Below are 24,215 nucleotides of genomic sequence, written 5' to 3' on the forward strand. Positions count from 1 at the left end.
TACCTAATGTACATGCAAACCATTTTAGAGAGGAAGCAGCTAGGCTGTGGTCCCGATTAGCAGAGCCACAGCCAGACGAAGGTCAAAAACAGTGAAACACCAGCAAAAAGTGGGGGTACCCATGTGAAGCAGATCCTACTCTCCTATACTCCCCCCTCCCCCCAAACGCAGGGACATTAAACTAACCTTGACCAGTTGAGTCTTCATGTTCTATGTGGAAATACCTAGAGACTCCACCTGCATTGGCATGGTTACTCCCAGGTCTATGTTCCACTGTAAAGTCCATCCCCTGTAGGGAAATGGACTACCTAAGCAGTTTGGGGTTTTCACCCTTCATTTGTTTTAGCCATAAGAGGGATGTGTGGTCTGTCTGAACAAGGAAGTGAGTACCAAACAAGTATGGCCTCAACTTCTTCAGAGCCCAAACCACAGGAAAGGCCACCGTCTCAATGGCTGACCAACAGTTCTCTCTAGGGGTCAGCCTTCTGCTTATGAAAGCCACTGGCTGATCCTGACCATTATTCAATTGTGACAGAACGGCCCCTACCCCCAATTCAGATGCATCAGTTTGGACAATGAACTTTTTGGAGTGGTCAGGTCTCTGTAAAATGGGAGCAGTGCACATGGCCTGCTTCAGGTCATCAAATGCCTTTTGACAGCAATCTATCCACTGAACCTTTTTGGGCATCTTTTTAGAAGTTAAGTCATTCAGGGGTGTCACTATTGATCCATACCCCTTGACAAATCTCCTATAGTACCCAGTCAGCCCTAAGAAGGCTCTCACCTGAGTCTGGGTAGTTGGAGCAATCCATTCCATTATGGTTTGGATTTTGCTCTGTAATGGTTGAACCTGGCCTCCACCTACAAGGTAGCCCACGTAAGCAACCTGACTCTGCCCTATCTGGCACTTAGTAGCCTTGATAGTTAGGCCTGCTTTTTGCAGGGCATCCAAAACATTCCTCAGGTGGACCAGGTGATCCTCCCTGGTGGAGCTAAAGACAGCAATATCATCTAGATATGCTGCATTAAAGTCTTCCAGGCCTGTAAGGACTTGATTCACCAACCTTTGGAAAGTGTCAGGTGCATTCTTCAAACTAAAAGGGCATTACCACAAACTGATAGTGCTCACTAGGGGTAGAAAATGCTGTCTTTGGCTTTGCATCATCAGCTAGTCTGATCTGCCAGTAGCCAGCTGTCAGGTCAAATGTGCTTAGAAACGTGGCTGAGGCCCAAGTATCTATTAGCTCATCTGCCCTGGGGATGGGATGGGCATCAGTCCTAGTGACTGCATTGGGACCCTTATAGTCTACAAAAAAACCTCATCTCTCTTTTCCCACCACTGGTGTGAGGCTTAGGTACCAAGACTACTGGACTAGCCCAAGGGCTAACTGAGGGTTCACTCACACCCAAATCCAACATCTTTTGTACTTCTGTCCTTATACAGTCCCTTACATGGTCAGGTTGCCTGTAGATCGTAGCTCTGGAGAGGGAAAGCAGAAAGCGAATGACAATTTAACAGACCAACTGAGGAAGCCTGCTGACCAGAAGTCAGTCTTTGCATGCATATTGTGGACATTTACTTTTTCTAGGGAACACAAAGGTCTGACGAAAAAGATTAAGTCGTCTCAAATGTCATACCTAAAACATGGCCTCTGTTACAGTTTCTTCATAGATAGCTGCCCTTTTAATACCAGCATTAGCAAAAGTAGCAGGTCTGACTTTAATGTGTCAATATATGTAAACACTGACATTCACAGGTGCCGTTTATGAGCTGCATCAATGCTGTTCATCAAATTAAAATCTACAGACAGCGCTTGGTCAGTGCTCGACAAAAAGTTTTAAGAAATTGTTGCTTTCGGTATAGAATGTATGGAGGAGATAACGTATTAAATATGACCCTGCGTCTCTTTCAGACAGCAGAAAGCTAGATCTAAAAACGTTTATGAAACATTAACTGACATTATCACAAAACAGACGAGGCAGATCTTGCTAGTAAACTTCAGTTTCTGTAAGAAAAACATTGACCACTATCTACATGATTATGTGGAAAATATTGTAAAAATGTACAAGTAGAAACACACATACCGAGTTTGGGGGACTTTGCCACTGATGTGTCCAAAGCATCTGAAGACGAAGAGCGCCCTTCAGCCACAGAAAAGAGCACATGAGCCTGGTAAACCAAATATCATGTTAACGTGGCTTGACTACACAAACACGTTCCATTCAGATTTATAAATTTAACAAATTATAACTAGCAAAATAAAACAAGGTATAGCCTGAAGCAGCAATGTACATTTGCCAAAAAAGTCGAACAAAACAACCAGTCTCGTTAAAATGAATTTAAAAACGTTATTCTGTTACCTCAAATTATTAGGGCTTGTGATACTAAATTAGAAGTATTTAAGCTCCCGCTGTTTACAGCTCAAGCTCGGAGCTTTGAATCATAAAATAGTACTATTAATCATTAATTCACAAATGCTGCAAGGAAGTAACTTATGGTAGGGGCAAGGAATACTTGAACGTTAATCCGCATCTGTTAATGTCCTTTACAGAGATTAATAACTAATTACAATGCACCTGGCAACAACTCGTTTTAGCATAAGCACCACATATTTGGCAAATGTTATGATAACTATTATGAGATATTAAAGACATTTAGTTTGAAAAAAGGACTCGCATCAATCTAAAACCTGGAAAACTAAATACAATAAACTGAGTAAATTGTCGAAACTCCTAGAGAATCGGTTTCCTCCCGTCCTCCCGATATAGTACGTGAAGTGGTTATTAAGTTTGATAGTCGCTGAGGTTTTTGTAATATCACTGAGATCGTAAAGTTTGAAGGTTGACCAATGAGAGTTATTTTTGGGCATAGGCAGATCAAGTTGAATCGGATCTTCAACTTGAATTCTTTAGGGTAGCTGAGTTGTTTTGTGGCTGTCCTGAGCTTGTTTTGGAGGGAGTTGGCTTTAGCTGTGAAGAAAAGAAAATTCTTCACACCTTAGCTGCAATTTCAAAGTCATGTGTGCGCTTTTCGCCAATTTGTTTGATTGTTGTTTTAATATTTCGAAGAGTTTCTTCTGCCTATTTTTGGCATTGTCCAGTTTCGATCTGAAGAAGATGTTTGGGGATTTTAGAATACTTTTGTTATAGGAGTTTCTAGACTTTCTTAGCAGTTTGAGTTGAAGAAGGGAGGGATGTTGTCTCCATTTCCATTCAGTTAGTCTCAGTTTACGTCTTTCTTCATTCAGGGTTCTGTTGAAACATGGGTTTTTGTCTTTGTCCAGTATTCTTTTGAGTTTTAGTGGGGCTACGTGGTTGAAAAATTCGGTCATCGTGGAGTTGTAATGATGAACAAGTTACTTACCTTCGGTAACGATATATCTGTAAGAAACATTAGTTAGTTAGATTCCTTACCTTAGAATATCCCCAGGTGTCAGGCTGGATCCGGAAAGATTTTTCGTCAGCAGTACCCTTGCACGTCGGTAGGAGTCGTCTGCGACTCCGCGTCCGTCGGCATCGCCGGGATGACGTCAGAGTACTTAGACGCCGCCCTCGTACGCTGACGTCAGTTCTGTACATAGCGTTCCACGTCAGGAACGCAGAGCCATGCAAGAAACCAACACTGGTGCCATGAAACTAGGGCCCTGAAAGAGATAACCTTAACCCCAGATATCAGTTCGCAGAACGGGGAGGATGGGTGGGGCGGTAAAGAATCTAACTAACTAATGTTTCTTACAGATATATAGTTACCGAAGGTAAGTAACTTGTTCATCTGAAAAACACGTTAGTTAGATACCTTGCCATAGAATAGATACCCCAGCAATACCAAACCCGGTGGTGGGTCTGCGAACCAAGATCACACCAGGAAGTCCTGGAGAACGGAACGGCCAAATAAGCCGTCTCTCTGGACTTGGCTGTCCAGGCAGTAATGCTTGGCAAACGTGTGCAGCGATGCCCATGTTGCTGCCTGACAAATGTCCTGCAGGGGGACTCCCCATCCCAAGGCAGTAGTAGCCGCTGTGGTCCGAGTGGAATGGGCCATCAGCCCCACAGGAGGATCCATCTTAGCTAAGGAATAACAGGCCTTAATGCACAAAACGACCCACCGAGAGATGGTCCGCTTGTGCACTGCCCGCCCCTTCTTAGCGCCCACGTAGGCAACCAAGAGTTGGTCGTCCACCCGGAACTGTTTGAGAGCGCATGTTTTGGATCCAGACGGTGGAGCATCTCTTCCTCTTTCGAGGGATGCGAAGGCGGAAGGAAGGTGGGCAGGGTAACAGACTGCCCAATATGAAAGGCAGTAACTACCTTAAGAAGGAAAGAAGGGCGAGTCCTCAGAACAACCTTGTCCGGAGTGACAGAGAGAAAAGGAGATTTAGAAGAAAGAGCCTGGAGCTCACTCACTCTTCCGGCAGAGGTGATGGCAACCAGGAAAGCAGTCTTGAGAGTCAGAAGATAAAAAGGACAGTTATAAAGTGGCTCAAAAGGAGCACAAATCAGATAGGTTAACACCAGGTTCAAGTCCCACTGTGGCATTACAAAAGGGCCAGGTGGAAACATGCGAGTAATGCCTTTTAAGAATCTAGTGACAACAGGGGACTTGAAAAGAGACGGCTGAAAAGGAAGCCGTAAGAAGGCAGAAACAGCTGAAAGATATCCCTTGATGGTGCCCAGAGCAGTGCCCTGCTGGGCCAGGGAAAGAAGAAAGAGGAGAACCTAAGAAAGAGGGGCAGAAAGGGAATCCACAGCCTTTGCTGTGCACCATGCCACAAATTTGTTCCACCTGCAGGCGTATACCGTTTTAGTGGAGGGACACCTGGCTGCCAGAATGACATCACAGACTTCAGGAGGCAAGTCAAATGGCCTCAACTGTCGCCGCTCAATATCCACCCGTGGAGGTGGAGGCTGGACAGGTTCGGGTGGAGGGCCACCCCCTGCTGCTGCGACAGAAGGTCCTTCTGAAGAGGGAGTCGAATCGGGGGATCGATTGACAGACTGAGTAGCTCGGGATACCAGTACCTTCGTGCCCAATCCGGAGCCATAAGGATGACTTGGGCCCGGTCGCGTCTGATCTTCTTCAGCACTCTGGGCAGAAGTGGTATAGGCGGAAAGGCGTATAACTGACCGCAACTCCACTTGCGACGAAAAGTGTCTCGGAGCGAGTGCCGCCTTCTACATTCCAACACGCAGAACTGATGACATTGCGCGTTCTCTTTGGTGGCGAATAGATCTAACCAAGGCTCTTCCCATTGCCGAAAGAGGCCTTGTGCCACGTCCTAGTTCAAACGCCCTTCGTGAACCATCAAGCACCGGCGGCTGAGTTCGTCCGCCCTGGCGTTCAGAGAGCCCGCCAGGTGTTGAACCACCAGGGTGATGCCCTGATGTTTCAGCCATGTCCAGATGCGCAGAGCCTCCTGACAAAGGGTCCACGACCCCACCCCGTTTGTTGCAATACCACATGGCGGTGGTGTTGTCCGTGAACACCTGCACTACACTTCCCCGGACAGAGGGAAGGAATGCCTTCAGTGCAAGCCGGATTGCCCGCAGCTCCAAAAGGTTGATATGAAGCCGGGACTTCCCCGGAGACCAAAGGCCTCTGACCTCCACCTCTCCCATGTGGGGCCCCCCCCCCATTCCAGGAGGGACGCATCCGTCACCACAACAAGCTCCGGTTGGGGTAGGGAGAGGGTCCGAGATCAGGACGTGGTTGGACAAGTTGCCCCGATGCTGAGCCCATTGGAACTTCAGGTTCCACTGCAGAGCCCGCATCCGCCACCTGGCGTGATGTACCAGCAGGATGCAGTAGGCCATCAGACCCAGCAGCCATAGGACCATCCTGACCGAAACTCGGGATAAAGGTTGAAAGATCGAAATCAGAACCTGAATATCCCGAACCCACTGTTCGGGAGGACAGACCCGAAACTGCGCCGAGTCCAGAACCGCTCCAATGAAGAGGAGCTGCTGAGAGGGACTCAGATGTGACTTTGGCACGTTGATGGAGAACCCCAGCAAATGCAGGAGGTTGGCTGTAGTCTGGAGGTGGGAGACGACTGTTTGGGCCAGCCCGCATTCAACAACAAGTCGTTGAGATAGGGGGGAGACTGGAACCCCTAATCTGTGCAGATGAGCTGGGACCACCGCCATCACTTTCGTGAACACCCGAGGGGCACTGGTGAGGCCGAAGGGGAGCACGGTGAACTGAAAGTGCTCGTGGCCTACCGTGAACCCCAGGTAACGCCGGTGGGCCGGTAGGACGGGGATGTGAAAATATGCGTTCTGCAAGTCCAACACTACCATCCAGTCTCCAGGGTCTAGGGCAGCCAGAACCTGAGCCAATGTCAGCATCTTGAACTTCTCCTTCCGGAACCCTTCTTGGGAACCAGAAAGTAGTGGGATTAACAACCCCGACCTACTTCTGGGCCAGGAACGCGCTCGATGGCCGACCTTGGCCTGCAGAAGTCGCAAGTGATCACCCGACATGCGGTGGTACTGCGGTGGCATGGCTGGAGGGGTCGCCTCGAAGGGGAGGGAGTAGCCCCTATGGACGATTTGCAGCACCCACCTGTCCGAAGTGATGGTACGCCAGTGGAGCAGGTGATGGCAAACTCTGCCTCCCACTGGCATGGAATAGGCCTGAAAGCTCTGACTAGGAAGGCTTGGAGGCAGATGCTGCGGGAGCAGATGTGGACTGACCGGCTCTCTGTCCCCCTGCTCCGCAACGGCGGAATCCAAGTACGCGACCGCGTTGAGGCTGGTTCTGCGCCTTGTGGCTGGACGGACGTGCAGGGGTGCCCCTTCCTTGGCCACGAAAGGGGCGAAAAGCGGAGTTTTACGGGCGCGGGGCCGAGAGGCCCAAGGACTTGGCCGCAGCCCTAGAGTCCTTAAAGCGCTCCAGCGCACTATCCGCTTTGTCGCCAAAAAGGCGACGGCCATCGAAGGGCATGTCCATGAGGGTGCTCTGCACATCCCCTGAAAAATTAGTGGACCTCAGCCAGGCGTGACGACGAATCGCCACAGTCATCGCAATCGCTCTACCCAGCGAGTCCATGGTGTCAAGTCCACATCGAATGGAGTACCGTGCTGCATCCCGCCCCTTAGCAAGAACCTGGACGAGCCGTGTCCTGGCCTCCTGCCGGACACTGGGACAGCACGTCTGCCACCGTATCCCAGAAGGACTGGGTATAACGGTCCAAAAGGCACGCTGTATTAATAGACCGCAACCCCAAACTAAGGGAGGAAAACAGTTTCTTCCCAAACTGCTCCAACCATTTGAATTCCCGATCCGGAGGAGCGGACAGGAAGGCGGTCTGGGACGTAGAGGCCTGGATAATGAGACTCTCAGGGGTGGGGTGTACCGACAGAAAGCTAGGGCTGCCCGGAGAAGGGCGGTGGCGCCGGACCGGGGCTGAAACTAGGGACAGCGTCGTCCGGAGACGGTGCCGGGGGTGGCACCATAGGGGTCGGTGGCGGGGTCGTAAGGTCAATCAGCGTCGACCGGGATCCAGGCCTGGATCCCACGGGAACATGCGGCGTCAGGACCGAAGTCGACGACGGCGCCGAAGCTGCCGGCACGCTAGGCCCCCCAGTCTGGCCTGCGGGGCCCGGAGGCGCGCCGGTAGGCCTCAACGGCGGAGCGAGACTCCTCATGGACACGAGGAAGTCCCGAATCTCGCCCGGAGTCACGTTAGGCCCAGGGACCAGAGGGTATGGGGCCGGTTGTGACTCCTGCGGCTCATACGGAGCCGCGCGGGTGGTGCCACCCGAACCTTCGGCCGAGTCACGCGACCGACGAGGGGAGTCAGAATAGCAGTGTCGCTTCTTCGACTTCTTCTTACTGTGCCTCGACTTACCTGAATGCGAGGACTTCGAACAAGACGAGCGGTGATGACTCCGGCTCCGCGACCGGTCCCTCGACCTCCTCCTCGAGTGGCACGGAGCCGACTGCCAGATATCGAGGAGCTTGCGGGACCGCTCCCGCCTAGCCTTCGAGGTCAAGGGCCGGCAGTCGGGGCACGACTTGTCATCATGGTCAGCCCCAAGGCAGTAGACACCGACGATAGGGGTCGGTAACCGACATCAGTCGGTGACAGGCGTCACACTGCTTGAACCCGGGCATCCCTACCGGCACCAGGATTCAAAGTCGAATCTAAAGAATAGACCAAAAAAGTCCAAAAAAAAGTTAGTCAAAAAGTGACTAAGGGTATGCTCTTCCCGGATCTGCGCTTACTGGGGCGGAAAAAAGAACTGACGTCAGCGCGCGAGGACGTTTTCTAAGTACTCCGAAGACGTCATCCCGGCGATCAGGACGACGAACGCGGGGTCGCAGAAGACGCCTGTCGACGCACAAGGGTACTGCCGACGAAAAATCTTTCCGGATCCAGCCTGACGCCTGGGGATATTCTAAGGTAAGGAATCTAACTAACGCGTTTCTTTCAGATCAGTGAGATCATTGACGTCTAACAAGTTAGGAGGAGTGAGTACTTTCACACAGTGGGAAGCTAGATTGCTCCAGTTAAGGTTGTTCATGTCTCTAATCCAAAGTCTGGGCTTGATTCGCTGCGAGGAAATTTTCCTTGTAGTGGAGGGTAGATGGAAAGTAATAATGTGATGGTCTGAACAATCCCATGGGATGAAAGAGATAGATTCAACCATTTTTTCTTTAGAGATGATCCAGTCGAGAGTAGCCCCTTTGGAATGGGTTGGCAGTGAACAGGCTTGGATCAGGGAATGGTCTGCTAGGAAGATTTTGATGGCATTGACCTGCTTATCTAAGGGGTCTTCCCAATGAAGTTTGAGGTCGCATAGGAATAGGTCATTGGAGCGAGGGGTCGAGTTAGTTGTATTGATTTCCATACGTTTGTTAGTGACAAAAGCGTTTTTACCTGGGGGATGGTAAAGTATATGTAGTTTGTAAGAGTGGTTATCTGAGGATTTTATGGAGAGCCCGAGGTATTTACAAGACTCGATTGGTTTGGAGTGAAACTTCGAGATAGGGATGTCAGATCGATGTATGCAAGCGATGCTTCCGCTCTTTTTGTGAAGTCTGTCTAGGTTTATGATGTTGTAGTTTGGGGGGGGACTAGAAGGTCTAGGCATGGGGAGAATGAATCGGTGAGCCAAGTTTCCGTTAGGATGGCTATGTCCACTTTCCAGTTCAGGATGAGGTCAGCGATGTCAGAGGTGTGTTTCATAGCTGAGTGGCAGTTTAGTAGAAGGCAGGATATCTATCTCGAAGCATTCCCTAAAGTAAGGCCATGATTTTCATAGGTCAGGGTTATTCTTTGAAGGTTATTAGGGTTTATCTTTCTGTGATTCGGTTGTGAGGTTCTGTTTGTGTTGATGGGGGCTGGGTGAATGGAGAATTTGTCCTTATTGGTGAGGCGACATGTAGTACATTTGTAGGATAGAAGTAAGGTTTGGAGTCAGTTAAGTAGCTGAGGTGTTTGCGTGTACGGAATTGACAGATAGACAGGCAGTGGGATAGTGTTCATCTCGCTGTTAGCTGTGGCTAATGATTTTTGAAAGTGGTTGATTTTAGAGAGAATTTTCTGCGAGGTGTAAGATAACGTTTTGCAGGTTCCGGAATGTAATGTTCGTTTGGGTTCCAAGTGTGTCTGGTTCAGATAGGGAAGAGGGAGAAGGAAGGAGTAGAACGCAAAGAGAGCCGAGTTTAGGACCTCTGGTAGGTTCGATAATTGTATTCGCAATGTGGGAGGTTTGAGTGGCTGGGAATGTGGTAGTCGTAGAAGAGTGTGGTTGGCACAGGTGAGAGGCTTTTTTTCGATTCGCTACAGCGTTATTGTCGCATTGAACTTCACCAGAGGTCAGAGAAGGGTGGGGGGGGGGGGGGGGAGAGTTGGTTCTGTGGATGGGACTAGGGGCACGGTAATGGAAATGAGGGTCGTAAATTGGTTTCTAGGGGAGGTGAGTTGCTGTTGCTTCTTTTGAGGGTTCTAGGTAAGGGTGCGTCAGTGAGGTGAGTTCTGAGGGAGGTGAGTTGCTGTTGCTTCTTTCGATTGTTCTAGGTAAGGGGGTCGGTCGCTGTGATTCAAGAGAGATAGAGGAATCTGTTTGATCCAGGTGGACTATGGATTGAGTGTCGGTGTGAGATTCTCAGTGTGGAAAAATGTTTGTCTAATTGTTCCAGGTCCTTATTGGGTGCTTGAATAATAACAGTGCCGTTTTTGTAGGAAGTTATGTTCACAGTAGCTCTAAGGTTTTCTGAGGGTGCCGTTATAATCCTGGTTCCGTAAGGAATATTTTTCTTGTCATGGATGATTAGTAGCTTAGAGAAGGAAGTTTGCCATTGATCCATTTTTCTAGTGAAAAATATAAAGTAATTGATTTTTATACCTTTCTTTGCGTTGTAGGAGGGGTCAAGAAACAGTTTCGGGGTTTTTTCTGAGAAGGCTGTGTTTGAAGGTTTTGGTAACATTCTTATATTGGAGGGGTACAGTATAGAATAGGCGTTGCTTACTGTAGGTTTCATAGATGATCCAGCCATGATGTGGTTTTCCTTGTTCTGGGTGGAGAGAACGGTTTACAATCCTACTGAGGCAAAGCTAGGAATATGTATTTCAGCGGGAAAATATAGAGACCAGGCTAGACCTGTGTGAGAGAAAATGTATTTCAGAGGGAATTAAAGAAGAGGAAAGCTGCACAGAATAGTTAGATGGTCCAAGTATAACGAGGACATTACAAGATAGCTGCCATTGCAGCAGGGGGAAGTATTGTAGACCTTTTTAACCAAGGGTGAATAGTCCTCTGTTTCTTTTTACTATTGCAGGTTCATATTTTTTGTATACTGGGTAGGAGGAAAATGGCCCAGGCTAACTCAAGATGGCTGCCATTTTGTAGGCAACAACCGAGTGATTAGCCTTCTTTTACTAATATTGCTTTTTTTTGGTAGGCTCCGACATGATTTAACTCCAGGATCACCCCTCCCCAATATCCATAATCCAAGCTGTAATCCCTTTTGAACAGCAGCAGCGCCGGTCTGGAGAGGGAGCAACACTCTCCCACAGCAGGGGACAGGACTACCAGCTAACCGGGATTCGGGGGGCAGACACTTTAGATAAAGCCTCTAAGGGGCTCTGCGGCTCCGACGCAGCTGGTCAGCCAACCTGAGGAGAAAGGAGGGAGCAGCTCAAGAAGTGTGCTTTCCTGTGGGTCTCCATGGCCCCGGCGTTGCAGTCTGCCTGCTTGTCCCCAATCGACCGGCTCTAGAGGGAACGAGACCAGCAGAAGGAGGCGTCCAGCAAAGCTCCTTTGCTCCACGATTACAGGCGCAGCCGCCAAGCAGCTTGAGTCCACACGGCGAAGGGGGACTCACCGCAAATTCATGGCTGTTCTCCTGATCGCTCTAGAGGGAGGATGGCGGGCGTCACAGCGAGACAAGAACAAAGCGCCTACCAGGAATGCTCCTTGGGGCCATGAATGCATGTGCAGCCACCAGGCAGCTTGAGTCCGCACAGAGAAGGGGGACTCACCACACGTTCAAAGAGGTTCACCCAAAGAGTTCCTGAATCACATATCCCTAGCAGAAGGCACCTCAAAAACTAGTTGGGAACTGTGATTTAAGGAGTATCTTTCAAGACTTTGATGGGAGCAGCGTACGCTACCTCCTTGCAGGAAAGTGGATTATGTGGTGTGGTTGGTGAGACCTCACCATGAAATGTCACAATATTTATCAGGTACAGTTAGGTTTCTTTAATAAAACTCTTAGCTCCGTACTGGATAGCTGAGGGACAGAGCAATCCGGCTTAATCAAGGGAACAATCGAAAGCTTCAGAAGAACCAAAAACTTCAAAAAGTATGAAAAAGCACAAAAATACAACACCAATTTATAAAAATAGTGTTATTTTTATCTTAAAATAGATAGACACAAAAATCTATTGAGGGAAATTAGAGATATGATATTTTAAAGGCAAGTAAATCACTGTAGTTTCACTTTTGGAAAATGGAATAAACTGTTGAAAATGGTTCAGCAGTTCTTAGCCAGCTGGCTAGTATGACTGCTCTTCACCTGGACAGCCACGACAGGTTGGGGAGTCACAGGGACCACTTAGGCCCAGTCGTAATATATATATTTTTTATTTATTTATTTTTAATACTTTTAACCTGTAAGGCGATCCAGTCAAGAGGTGGTCCTGAAGCTGGGGGATGCAGAATGCTAAAATGCTTAAGAGATGTGGCGAGTACTCAAGGGGCCATCCTGGTATCCACAAGCTTCAGGATTCTTACCTGCCTCAGGACTATCTCTCACTTTGCAGTAGGGTAAGCCAGCGCAGATCCAGATGCCAATTGTCAACTGGTCCCTCAGTTACAGCAGTTTCAAAAGTTGCTTACAGAGAAGCAAATCTTTTCTTTCTGAGGACCAGGGTCCACTTCAACTTTAGCTACAGGTCCCACTGGCTTGGGTACACCTCAGGAAGGTCAAGACAGTCACCCAGCAGGTAATTCAGCAACCAACTGCAAGCAGGGGTTCGTGGGCAGCTGGGCTCTCAAGGAGCGCAGGAGTTCTTAGCTTTTGGTGAATCTGAAGCTTAACAGAAGGCTAGCCAACTAGCCCTTTAGTCAATTCTGTCCTGGCACAAGTGGAGCACTTTTCCACAAGTGGGCACAGCAGGCACAGTCCTCTTTGCAGGTACTTAAGGTGCAGAACCTGCAGTCCAACCTCTCTTTGGTGGGTCTAGGTGCACCAGGGCAGTCCTTCGGTTCTTTCCAGCTTAGTATTGATTTTACGACTGTGTGCCAGGGTAGCCAATATTAAGCAAACTTTATATTTGTGGGAGAGGACTCACTAGCAAAATAGGGCAACAATTCCCACAGGGCAATCCTTCCCACTTTACATCATGCCCAAGGAAGTGTGGCATAAATATCTCCCAGAAGGCACTAGTGTGCCCACTGACAACTTGTAATTGTATTTATGTAGTGCTTACTAATCCTGATGAGGCATCTAATCGATTGTTGGCAAACAGCATACTACTCCGAAACCCAAAGTGGCAAATTAGTATAGGGAAAATGAATACATGTGAGTAATGAATATGCGAGTCGGTTAGTTGGATTGAAATGTATAATAGAGGGGTAGAAGAGCGAAGAGTCTAGAAAGTGTTTATGGGGAGATCAAAGTAGTAGGAGGATGTTAGGTATAAGTAAAGGAAAGATGGAGGCGGGAAGATTCTCTAGAAATGGATAAGGTAAGACCTGGTCATAAAATGAGGTCTCAGATGAGTCTGAGGAGGGATACATGAGAGAAGAATTTAGAAAGGGTTATTTGTGAAATCTTAGTAGTAAAATGATGTTTGGAGTGATGTCCAGACTCCTCCTTTCCTGTCTGGAGTTCGCTAGCCTAACCCATAACTGTAGCTACAGGAGAGCTACACTCCAGTTGGAATACAGGTTTGGCAATGGGTGTCCCTCCCCCTTACGAGATGCCAGCCAGTCTGAACAAAAGAGAATTTCCAGAGTGACTTGTATTTGCTCAACAGAGGCGGCTTCCCCTGTGAAGCTCGCTATCTGTGGTTCACACCCCTATGGCCATCCTGCCAGGAGGAGGTTCCATCTCCTCCCTGGATAGATCTTTTGTTTGCTTTCCTGAGATTCGTTCACATCTCTCACGAGGACAGCAGCAGTCTGTCTCGGGAACAGCAGCTGTGTATTTATGAACCGGCTACTGCAAAACTGGGCAAAGTGACAACGTTCTCAAGTTGCCTTTTACTTAAGTTATCTTAAAACCAACTTCAGTAGTGAGTTGGGTTTAATGTGTCAATTAATTTGATACCTTGGTGTACTATCTTCGTTAGTCTCAAATAGAAGATGGCATTTAGAATTGTGACTAGTGTAACTCCACTTTAGCCAATGGGACTACCAGCCTTAATTAAAAGTTTCCACTGTAAGGGCATGTTAAACACAAGAGGGAAATGCCCTTCTTTCTAAAAATCAGTGTGTTGGACCTAAAGACCTATGGTAGCTTGGCTCAGGTGGAAAGGCCTCATTCCAGGTAACATGTCGTGCTTGCATCACACTCACCTCAGCACTCCAGCGTACCACCACTAAAAACGACACTACACCATGGAGTTAGAAAATAGTTAGATAAGCTTTATCTTATCCTTTTATCATGTTTTTCTTTTCTTTCAGGGGAAAACAATCGGTTTTCTTTTACATCACATTAGGGTCAAAACTTTTCAGTGTGTTTAAATTGGCAGTGCTAAAATACCTTAGATCGGGTAATAGTTCAAGCGCGCCACCTGGTGGTCAAACACAACACAGCAAATTTGTACAGTGCGTTAAATAGTCTTTACATATAGCACTGCACATAGCCATTTCTTAGCCCTTTAAATAGAGTCATTAAATATAGTGCTGCACATAGCCATTTCTTAGCACTTTAAATAGTCATTAAATATAGCGCTGCACATAGCCATTTCTTAGCACTTTAAATAGAGTCATTAAATATCATTGAGGCGCCATACGATTTCCTTTGGAGCTTTAGACATTCCCAGTGAACACAGCGCTTCAATTATGGCTTTTAATCAGGGGTCCAAGCGCTGATCATTGAACCCGATACCTCCTTGAGGGACTCGTCTTATCCGGGGAGGCAGTTACTTTCAATTCTGAGGAGCCAACGTTTAGTATTTCATTAGGCACAAGTTCAGGGGGCCATGGATCATCCAATTTCCCACTCCAGGGTAGTTGCAGGGCCAAGCGGGCCCAACGATCGAATTCCCAGGGGGAGGGGCCTGCACTGGGCCTCTCCCAGGCCTCCCGCCCTCCTCCCCGGGGTTTACCTCAAGCTTCGGCCTTACCGGCCCTTGCGAAGATCCTCGGCCAGACGGGGACCACGATCCTCCGTGCCCCCTCCACCAGCCGTGTAGGTTTCCTGGCGAGGTTTGGGTCGATCGCGCCTCTCGAGGCCTCCCACTGTCGATGCACCGCGGCCAGGGCGCGCCCGCAGCTGCCAATGACAGTGTGGCCTGCGGGGGCACGGCCCAGTCAGCGAGTGGTGATGCGGCGGGGGCGGCGTTTGGCAGTCCGCCCCCGTCAGGTGACAGGAGTCACTGGCTTCGGACCTACGCGGCCTCGACTAGATCGCTCGGCCTAACGAGGCCTTCCCTGAACTCTGGCGGCCTCCTCAGCCCTGAGGGCCGCGTAAACTCAGCTGTGACGTCAGCGACGGGGCCCCAGGCTTCTCCACGGGCCCCAGTGATAGCAGGGGCAATCTTTCTGGCCCCCAGGCCACAGTGGTGAGTTCTTTCAGGACCCCCTCAACAGGGGGGGGGGTGGAAATTAAGGGTAGGCCTACAATTTGAGGGGTGATGATCAGTTTGGCGCCCAGCGCCCCCTACTCTCACAGGTACGCCCCAGCTCGGGGCAGGCAGGCTGGGATGCGGCAAACCACACGCCAGGGGCAGACCAAGACAGGGGGATTCCAGGCAAAGTCAGGGCAATGGTGGACGGTCACTCTTCCCCCGTTCTCTTCAGGAGTCCTGGCCAGTCAGGGAGCACAAGACAGTTAACGTGATCCCAGGGTCAGAGGCTAAAGGCAGGGCTAGTTCACAAGGTAGGGGGTAGTGTCAACCGAAGGGGGGAGAAAAAGCAGGCCCTAAGAACAGTCAGTTCCCCCCCTCCTGCGCTCCTACCTCCCCACTCAGGTGCCTTACTCCTGACTACCTCACGTCACACAAAATGGCCGTCGCCCCTCACCTCTATATATAGCCTGGGCCCTAACTGTCCAGAATGGTCCAGAATGTTCTGGAACTCCTCATGCCAGCCTATGGCCCAGGTTCTGAGGTGACAGTTTAGGCCACCATTTTGTGGAGGAGCTCTCTCTCTCCCTCCATTTTAGGGAAGCACCTTGCGCCACACCATCAATTAGTGATAATGTGGCACCCAGAACCTCTAAGTCAACACCAAAAAAACTAGTGGACAGAAAAATTAGAGGGTAAAGGAAGAAAAAAATTAGGAGGGGACAGCCAAAGGGCTGGCAGGTCTAACACAGTGCCCTTACCTGTGGGCTACCAACGTGTTCCATAGGGAGGCTTATTAATATTAAACAAGAAGTTTTTGACTTGGCAAAAGGGTTCATTTTGCCATGTCGAGGTGGCAGCTTGGGAGCTGCAGTCATTTTTACCATGTCACTGTAGTGGTGGCACAATTAAATACTGCAGTCCAGTACTGACATTTAACTTACCTGCCCAGGGTACATCTTGTACCTTATACTAGGGAATTATGGGTAACTTAAATACGCCAATCTGGCATTTGCCAAATGTACATATACTTATTGAGATCAGAGCACCTGCCCTGGGGTATGGACAGCATGGCACAGTGCACTAGAGTCGAAAAAATGGCACCTATGTCATCAAAAAGTGTGGGTAAACCTGCAAAAAGCAATTTCTTTGCACTCTTCAGTAACCACTGAAGTGTAGTACGTCCAGTATAATTTGCCATCTTCTGAGATTTAAATAAGATGACCGAGACTTCAGGACTAGATGTTTAACAGAGGACTTTAACAAATCAGCCTGCTTTCCCTCCTCCTAAATCTGTGAAGTAAAGATGTGACAGATGGCACCATTCTTTGGAATACGCTGCTGCTGAAGGCACTACAGTTGCTCCTTGTAGTGGTCCTCAGAAAACAATGTGTTTTGCCCACTGATAAAGGCTTGAAACCGACTCTTTAGAAATCTCAGCCATGTTAAAGGTTGATTGCTCTACCAAAGTAGTTGTATGCTGTGACTGGGATTGGGGAAAAACTACCCCCCAAAAACTGTAAAGAAACCTATCTCACAGATGACTAAGAGCGGATCTGAGAACTGAACGTATTGGCACATGATCATTGGGAAGAAAAAATGTGTAGTTTGTGGCATCTATGGAGTAGTGTGTATGGAAAACAAAGCCACATTACTTTCTTCTAAATAAACACCGAAGTGCCAAAGAGCACGCTAATACTGCTTACTGTAAATTTAATTACCACGTAATAATAGCCATATGACCAAGAATGATTCATACAAGTGAATCTATTAAAGGCCGAATGTTAAAGTAAAAACTATGTATCTTCGTTCTGCTTCTAAGGGACTATTAGCACTGAATAACCCAAGCCATCTGTGGGATCAAAGATCACATTCTACGTTTTACTAGAAAAGCCTTTTGTTAAATAAAGGTTTCATAGGCCACACAGGTAGATTTTATTTAGTATTTTGAAAGAAAAAAATCTATTTCTAAGTTTTAGAAGGAGAGATTAAAACGAGGAACAGAACTCTGATGGGCTTCAGCCTGAAGATATTGAAAACTGGCACTGCTCCTTTAAGAAGTCCGCGTCAGTAGCCGATCATGTCCCCTGAGGGGCAGTACCTCATTCCCGAACAGAGGATCATGGAGAACTGAGCTCACTTTTTTGGTAGCTTTCGATTGCAAATGAAATGTTGGTAAACTATTTCACTCAGCAAATGTAGTGTTTTCCTAGTGAGTTTCCATTCATGAGAGCTTACCTACAACTGAAAAATAGGGGTAACCCGGTATTCCTGGGGAATTAACATTTACAAGGTCAATGATTATCTTGGAGGAAAAGCAAAGCCTGTGTTTCTTTGGCGAAAGCACATGGGCAAGCTTCAAAACAATGTAGACCGCTATTTAATGTCTACTGACAGTTAGATGAGATGCTGTGTTAGTGGTTAAAGTCAAAGGTGAAATAAAAGTGTACAAAGACACAGAAAATGTTGACTGAATGTCCTCTTAGTTAAGTAATCTGAGAAAAGCAAATGTGTTCCGAGATTTTTCCTTGCCCTCAATACTCCAGGTGAGAGGTTGCTACCTGGATGGTCCTGGTGAAGACCAGTAGGAAGGCAATTGAATAGATATAAAATGTAATCCGTTTAACTTCTGCTCTAATTTTGAATCCTGGATTCCTTAATTGAGAGGACACCTGGCTCTATCAACAGTGGACAATCCATGAGCCTAGGCAGCATCCCTTCAGCACAGAGTTTCACTTAGTATGGGGGAGAAAAGAACACTCGCCCTCCCCTCCCACCAAGATGATTTGCCTCCTCTTACCATCAGTCATACATGTCTAAAAATGTTGGATACATATGCTTTTACAATTTTGAATGCTAGTGAAAGTGCAAAGCTAATATAGATAACAATGCGAACGGTGCCTGATGCTGCCACAGTTGGGCAGGACAGAAGAGCACACTTCCCAGGGCTCAGTGTGAAGCAGTGCTGAGTGTTAACCAGTTTGGGGCTTCCACAGAAAACGTTTTAAGAATAGGAGTGATTGTGACTGACGTACCACCTTAACAGTAATATCTTAGATGAGCTGCAACCAATGCCAATATCTAGGAGGCAGACTTACATTTTGCTTCAAAGCAAGATTTCAACCCTAGAAATTAGATTAATCTGCTCTGAGACAAATGGCACATTGAAAACGATTTTCAAAACGTGTATTAAACATTGTACAGAAGAAGCTCCAGGGTCGCAGTACAATAACCTCAGTCGTGGGCAGGAAGGGTACTCCACACCCACTTCAAAAGATTTGTGCATTGTGTCCCATGATGCAAAACATCTTGTTAAGACTTATAATAAATGCTATGTTAAGTAAATACTGCTTAATTTAAGGTAATGACTAAAGTTTACTTTCATGTTCATTTGGCTTTTTGAGGACTAACAATGCCTAGTACAGTCTCGGTTCAGACCTGGAAGTGCAAGTACGGAAAGGAAGTGGGCAATGGCATAATGACACACAAATCGCTTTTTGTAATTTTAGCATTACACTAATCCTACTAAAGTGAAGGGAGCAGGGAGGGACTGTTGAACAAGCAACAACCAGTGGGAAGGAAAAGGTCCCTGTTGTGACTTTACAATTCTGCTCTCCTTTGGTCTATGAAATGAACAATGGTAATGAGATGAAGATTATTGCTATAGAAAGATGTAATGGGTGGAAGGTGAGGACAAATATGATGGGTTGAGAGCACTGGGGATCAATTATGAGGGTAAGTGTGAATCAGCTGCATGAGAGGCTTTTTGTGGCAGGGTAATTAAAGCCAAAAGCTACCAATTATTTCCAACAGTAGGTGGAAATGTGAACTAAAACAATCCTTTACATGGCAGTAAGATGCCATGATCACAAAAGCATACACTTTAGTCAACCAACCCATATGAGCGCACATATAAGGGATTTGCAAATTTTGCTTTACAAATGTGCAGGTGTTCACCAGGTAACAACTAAATTACTTCAGAAAATAGAAGGAAATACCTTAATTTACCCAGAATACTCAAGGCAGCCTTGAGGAAATCATCCATGAGACAAAAAATGCATCCTGGATAGTCTATACCCATTCAACATAAAAGGCTTTTCAAATATATTTTTTAAACACTACACAACAAACTTTGTTTGTAGAAAATAAGGTCAGCAAAGTACAAAATTTGATAGTAATGAAGACTACATATAGTTACCTTGTTGGGCTCCAGTCCATGTTTGGCTGGAGTTGGAGTTTTCTTAAGCACTGGCCGGAGAAAGGGGCTAGATCTGGCTTGCACACCAGCTGGAGAAACTCCATGCTGCAATGGTAATGAAGGCTGGTGCGATCGATCACATTTTTCAGGGGTCGAGAGCTTAGTAAATGTAGGCTTTGTCCCCATTGAAAACGCATGCTTCCAAAATGCAGGTGATGCATTGGCTTGTCCTATAGATTAGAAACGCAAAATATGAACAACAGCCCTTGGTCAAATAGTACGTAAAATAAAAAAAATATTAGTCATGCATTTTTTTTCTGAACGGTAACAGTCACTTGAGGTTACAACAAGTAGAGAGCGGAGGTGACTGTGAGCCATTTCATAGCAAAACGTAAGATTACAAGTCTCTGATAAGGATTAAATCTCGTTCATCTATGTATTTATCTCTTACTTCTGTTAATTGGTTGCTTGGGAGCAAGAATCAGGCGTTTAAGGAACTCTAGTGCAAAACATTTTTATATTTCCAGTTTAATACAAATTTTATAATCGCCTTTCGCTACTCTCAACAAAATCCTTGCTTAGTCTGCCAGAGCGCACATGCCTTAGTTGTGCTCTCAATCTGTAAAAGGAAATTACTAATGAATGGAACAAAAATGAGCCAAACTGGGGGAATACGGCTAGATGCGCTCTTCAACACCAAATGTCATACTTCAGAAAGACACATTTAAATGAAATGGACAACCGACGTTCCCTTTCAATAAGGAAATGTTAACAGCACAAACGATTTTAACCCCCTTGGCTTAGTGGGACAGGCAGGCATTAAAGATAGTGCCTTCTTTGTTTCAAGCATGAGTAGTAGAAAGACAGGCTATGCATTCACATGGTTATTGGATACCAAATAGTCTGAAGATTTTCTTTAAACAATCCGATAGCATTTTCTCTGTACGAGTGCAAAGAGGATAGGCAACGAAGGGTTGTTCTGTTGAAAGGGAAACTTGAGTTTACAAGCAGGATTCACATTGGTGAATTACTTATGCTTATTGGTATACTTCAGTTTCCTATTAAGCTAAACATGCTGCCAGCAAGGAAAACTGACCATGTGTTGCCTCGTGTCAGGACACCACCAACACAGACAAGTGTTCGCAGCTACACTGCCCCACTTGTCCAGCTGAACCTGGGCGGTGGTTTTGTCCCTCAGGACCTGCAGCATTCCTTCGAAAGACTGGAGAGCCAGAATCCTCAGCCTTTTTCTGACCAAGACTACATCCCATGGATGAAGGGGCCATTGAGGTGGGCACCTCACTACAAAACCACTACCTTCTCTAGACCGAGGCCTCCGCAGTGCTCCTTTCACCAGGTTCAGGTACCACTACTTTAAATCTTGCGCCACACTCCTGGAAGCTTAGGTGAGACTGGACAATTTCTTAAAGGACTACTTTCAGTGCTCTCATACAAGACACTGCAGCAGTGTCCTGCAGACAGTAGTCTCGGACATAAGGAAGGCCTTCGAGCCCCAGGAATGTTGCACTAGAAGGCTTGCTTACCGCAGCAAGAGCGGATTTTCCATTTGTGTGCTCTCAACTTTCTCCTCTGACGAAATGGCAAAGCCTTTGACTGTGTCCACGAAGTTGAGCTGGGACTGTTATTGTATATTAACTGAAGGCTTTGCATAGTGCGTGTGCTGCATTTCACATGTTTCCCGGGAATGCATTTCCGGCTTGAAAGGAAATCTTGCCTTCACCAATCAACTGTGGCAAAACAAATGATTCACCCCTGAATAAGATGGCCTGCATTAAGGAGAACTATTGTGAAGACTGAGTGGAGTAGAGTCCGAAGGAGTCCAAGTATCTACCCCTTTCTCTACCTTGTGGAGGAACCTCAAGCAGCATTCAATGAAAGGTATAAGAATGTATATTTTCTGGCGGTCCAGAGATACCATGCAGGTTGCCATTTTTAAGGCTTGCAAATCGCAGCGGACATCACCATTTAGAACCTTTCTTTCACAAATTTGCTGAACTGCCTCAAATCCAACATGGAGTGCATTTCTCCTTTCCAGAATAACCTAGATGAATTATGTCCGAGTATTAAAAACATGAGGGAGTTTTCAGTCACAGAAGGGAATTTCCAATTATTATAACTTTACTCCTTCGAGCTTTGCAGGAGGACAAGCAGACACACTGGCTCCTAATATACTCTCGCAAGAGTCATGCGGGAAGGAAAAAAAATTAAAGGACTACGCGTGGCATGGATTCGGCAACCCGTGGGGGAGGATGGGCACACCGATGGCAAAAGGTCATGAGCAGCAGGGGGGCTGGCCAGCAGCAGGTGGTTGGGTTGAGGCCTGGACACATGCCAGGCCCTATGGGCAAACCTATGCTGTGCAGGGCCAAGCCAATATGAGGGTTGGCGTGGTTACGTACGGTAATAAAATCTTACTTTATGTTTTAAAAAAAATAAAAAATTCACTGGAAAATATTGGCTATATTTAGGTGAAAGTATCAGTTAAAACGTAACATTTTAAAATTAAAACCACTGAAATTCAACAGCTATAGTTAAGTGATGAAAATATAACTCACTCTAGCTTATTACCTCACATATTACATCAATCGTGTCATGTTCTAGGACCGCATTGATGACATCTGAAATTACATCACTGATAACACCTCTGTGCATGGCTGGGGCGTTTTAACTGACATTTTCACCTTACTACAACGTAAACTCCCAAAGGTTTTTCAGGAAAAAAAAATATATATATATATATTTTTTCCCAGAAAAAAACCTGATAGATATATATATATATATATATATTTTGAAACAAGCACTGGCGTCAGAAGAAGGCACGGAGTGCCGAAATGCATAATGCCGTTTGTTTATTGATATTAAAGGAGGCGGATTTTAACTTACCTGTGTGGGCTCACGTCTTTCCGGAGAGGTTCGTTTGGTCGGATGTTGTGTGCGTGGCCACTCGCACTCAAGCCCCCACCCCCAAGAGTTCGGCGGACCGTGGCAACTGTTGGTGCATCTCAAGGCGCTTGAGAAAACGCCGAACCACCGCAATTCACAGCGTAATGCGAGGCCAGAGAACTGGGTGATTATTGTATCGCGGCGCCCTTGCCTACTCAGGCGAGGGTACACCTGCTCGCTGTGACTACTGTTGGTGGGGTGATGGTCAGTAGAACGAGCCACCAGAACACTACAAGGACCACAATCCTAAGGCAGCTGCAGTCACCGCCCACTGGGGTAAGGACTTCCACATGTGTAACTGCAGCTAATCAAACTCGAGCAGCGAGCTTGAAGATCATCCCCTTTAAATGTGGCAGGAGTGTCTTCGTGTATCTTAGAGGGACGCTCTTCACTTGAAGTGGACAATTCATTTTGAAACAAGCAATGGCGTCAGAAGAAGGCACGGAGTGCCGAAATGCATAATGCCGTTTTTTTATTGATATTAAAGGAGGCGGATTTTAACTTACCTGTGTGGGCTCACGTCTTTCCTACCGGAGAGGTTCGTTTGGTCGGATATATATATATATATATATATATATATATATATATATAACGCATTTCACCTAAAAAGTCTAAATGAAATATCTCACCACTTCAGATAAAGATAAAGAGCCACTCCAGTTCGAGATGCGAAAAAGTGTTTATTCGAGCAGAAACAAGACGCGTTTTGACCTTACATGGGGTCTTGTATGGAGATAGATAGATATATATATATATATATAGATATATCTAGATATATCTAGATATATCTAGATATATATATATTTAAAACAACAAAAGCAGTGGAACCTTCTATTGGCCAGCACCTAACCTGTTGTCACTCCCACAGTACAGACCCTTTATTTGAAGGGAATTTGTGTGCACACTGAATGGCACACACTGTCACAATGCCTATTCCCTAAGGAAGCCAGATATATAACATCAAAGCAAAGGTGCGCCACACGAGAAACTTGACAATCACAAAGTTCATCTCCAATAATAAGATTTCTTCAAAACTGGTTTCTTTTATTCATTCCATTTTCATTTTGTGAGGAACATGCAATTCAGTTTCTGTCATTCTACAGATAGAACAGCCGACGCGTTTTGTCCTACTACAGGACTTCTTCAGGGCGCTAATTATTGATGGAATACGAAGTAGTGTCTTCCTGAAAGTTCACCAATGTCTTATTATGGAGAATAATATCCCATCCAACAAGATATTATCTTGACTTTTTTCGTAATTGCACGATTAAATAAATTTATAAATCAATTCCTCCACTCATGTCAGGGAATAAAGATTAAATATAATTAATGAAAACTATTTAAGTAACAAATGTTGTTTTGAACTTTATCATTTCAACTGAACAAACACATATGGCTGTGTACAAGTATTTCTTTTATGTTCACTCTACACGCTGTGTCGTGTATGTATACTGCACCTTTAAATACAAGTGAAACTCACCTAAGGTCATGTGACCAAGATCTCGGCTGAGATCAAAACGCGTCGTTTGTCTGCCAAATAAACCCGCAATATTGAGAACACAGAACTGGAGTGGCTCGTCTTTTCTACGAATATTTGTGGAAATTTCTATGTGCATATTCAGCGGCGGCGTCCGCTTAACCAGCCCCGACTCGCAAGGAAGGGAAGTGCTTGTTACCGCCAACTCGACTTTTTGAACCTGAGAAAACACGCCCGCCGGCGCAACCAAAGACATTCAACATCAAAGAGCTGCGGCTCGGAACTGTAACGCTTGAACACGGGGAGCCAACGGAAAACGAGCGAGAAAGCA

The 24,215-nt window shown here is 46.5% G+C and overlaps 1 protein-coding gene across 5 annotated transcripts in view; it reads right to left on the reverse strand.

The window, feature by feature from the left end:
• CDCA2 (cell division cycle associated 2) overlaps positions 1-24,215 on the reverse strand; it is a 458,496-nt gene that overhangs the window by 160,766 nt on the left and 273,515 nt on the right. For all 5 annotated transcript variants that reach the window (XM_085632793.1, XM_085632792.1, XM_085632791.1 and 2 more), the window contains exons 7-8: positions 19,444-19,673; positions 2,086-2,170 (exon numbers count right to left, since the gene is read on the reverse strand). In XM_085632793.1, coding sequence (XP_085488919.1) covers positions 2,086-2,170; positions 19,444-19,673 — 315 coding nt within the window. The remainder of the gene's footprint in view (positions 1-2,085; positions 2,171-19,443; positions 19,674-24,215) is intronic.

This window comes from Triturus cristatus, chromosome 11 (assembly GCF_964204655.1).
Source record: "Triturus cristatus chromosome 11, aTriCri1.1, whole genome shotgun sequence".
In the NCBI taxonomy this organism is placed as follows: Eukaryota; Metazoa; Chordata; class Amphibia; order Caudata; family Salamandridae; genus Triturus; species Triturus cristatus.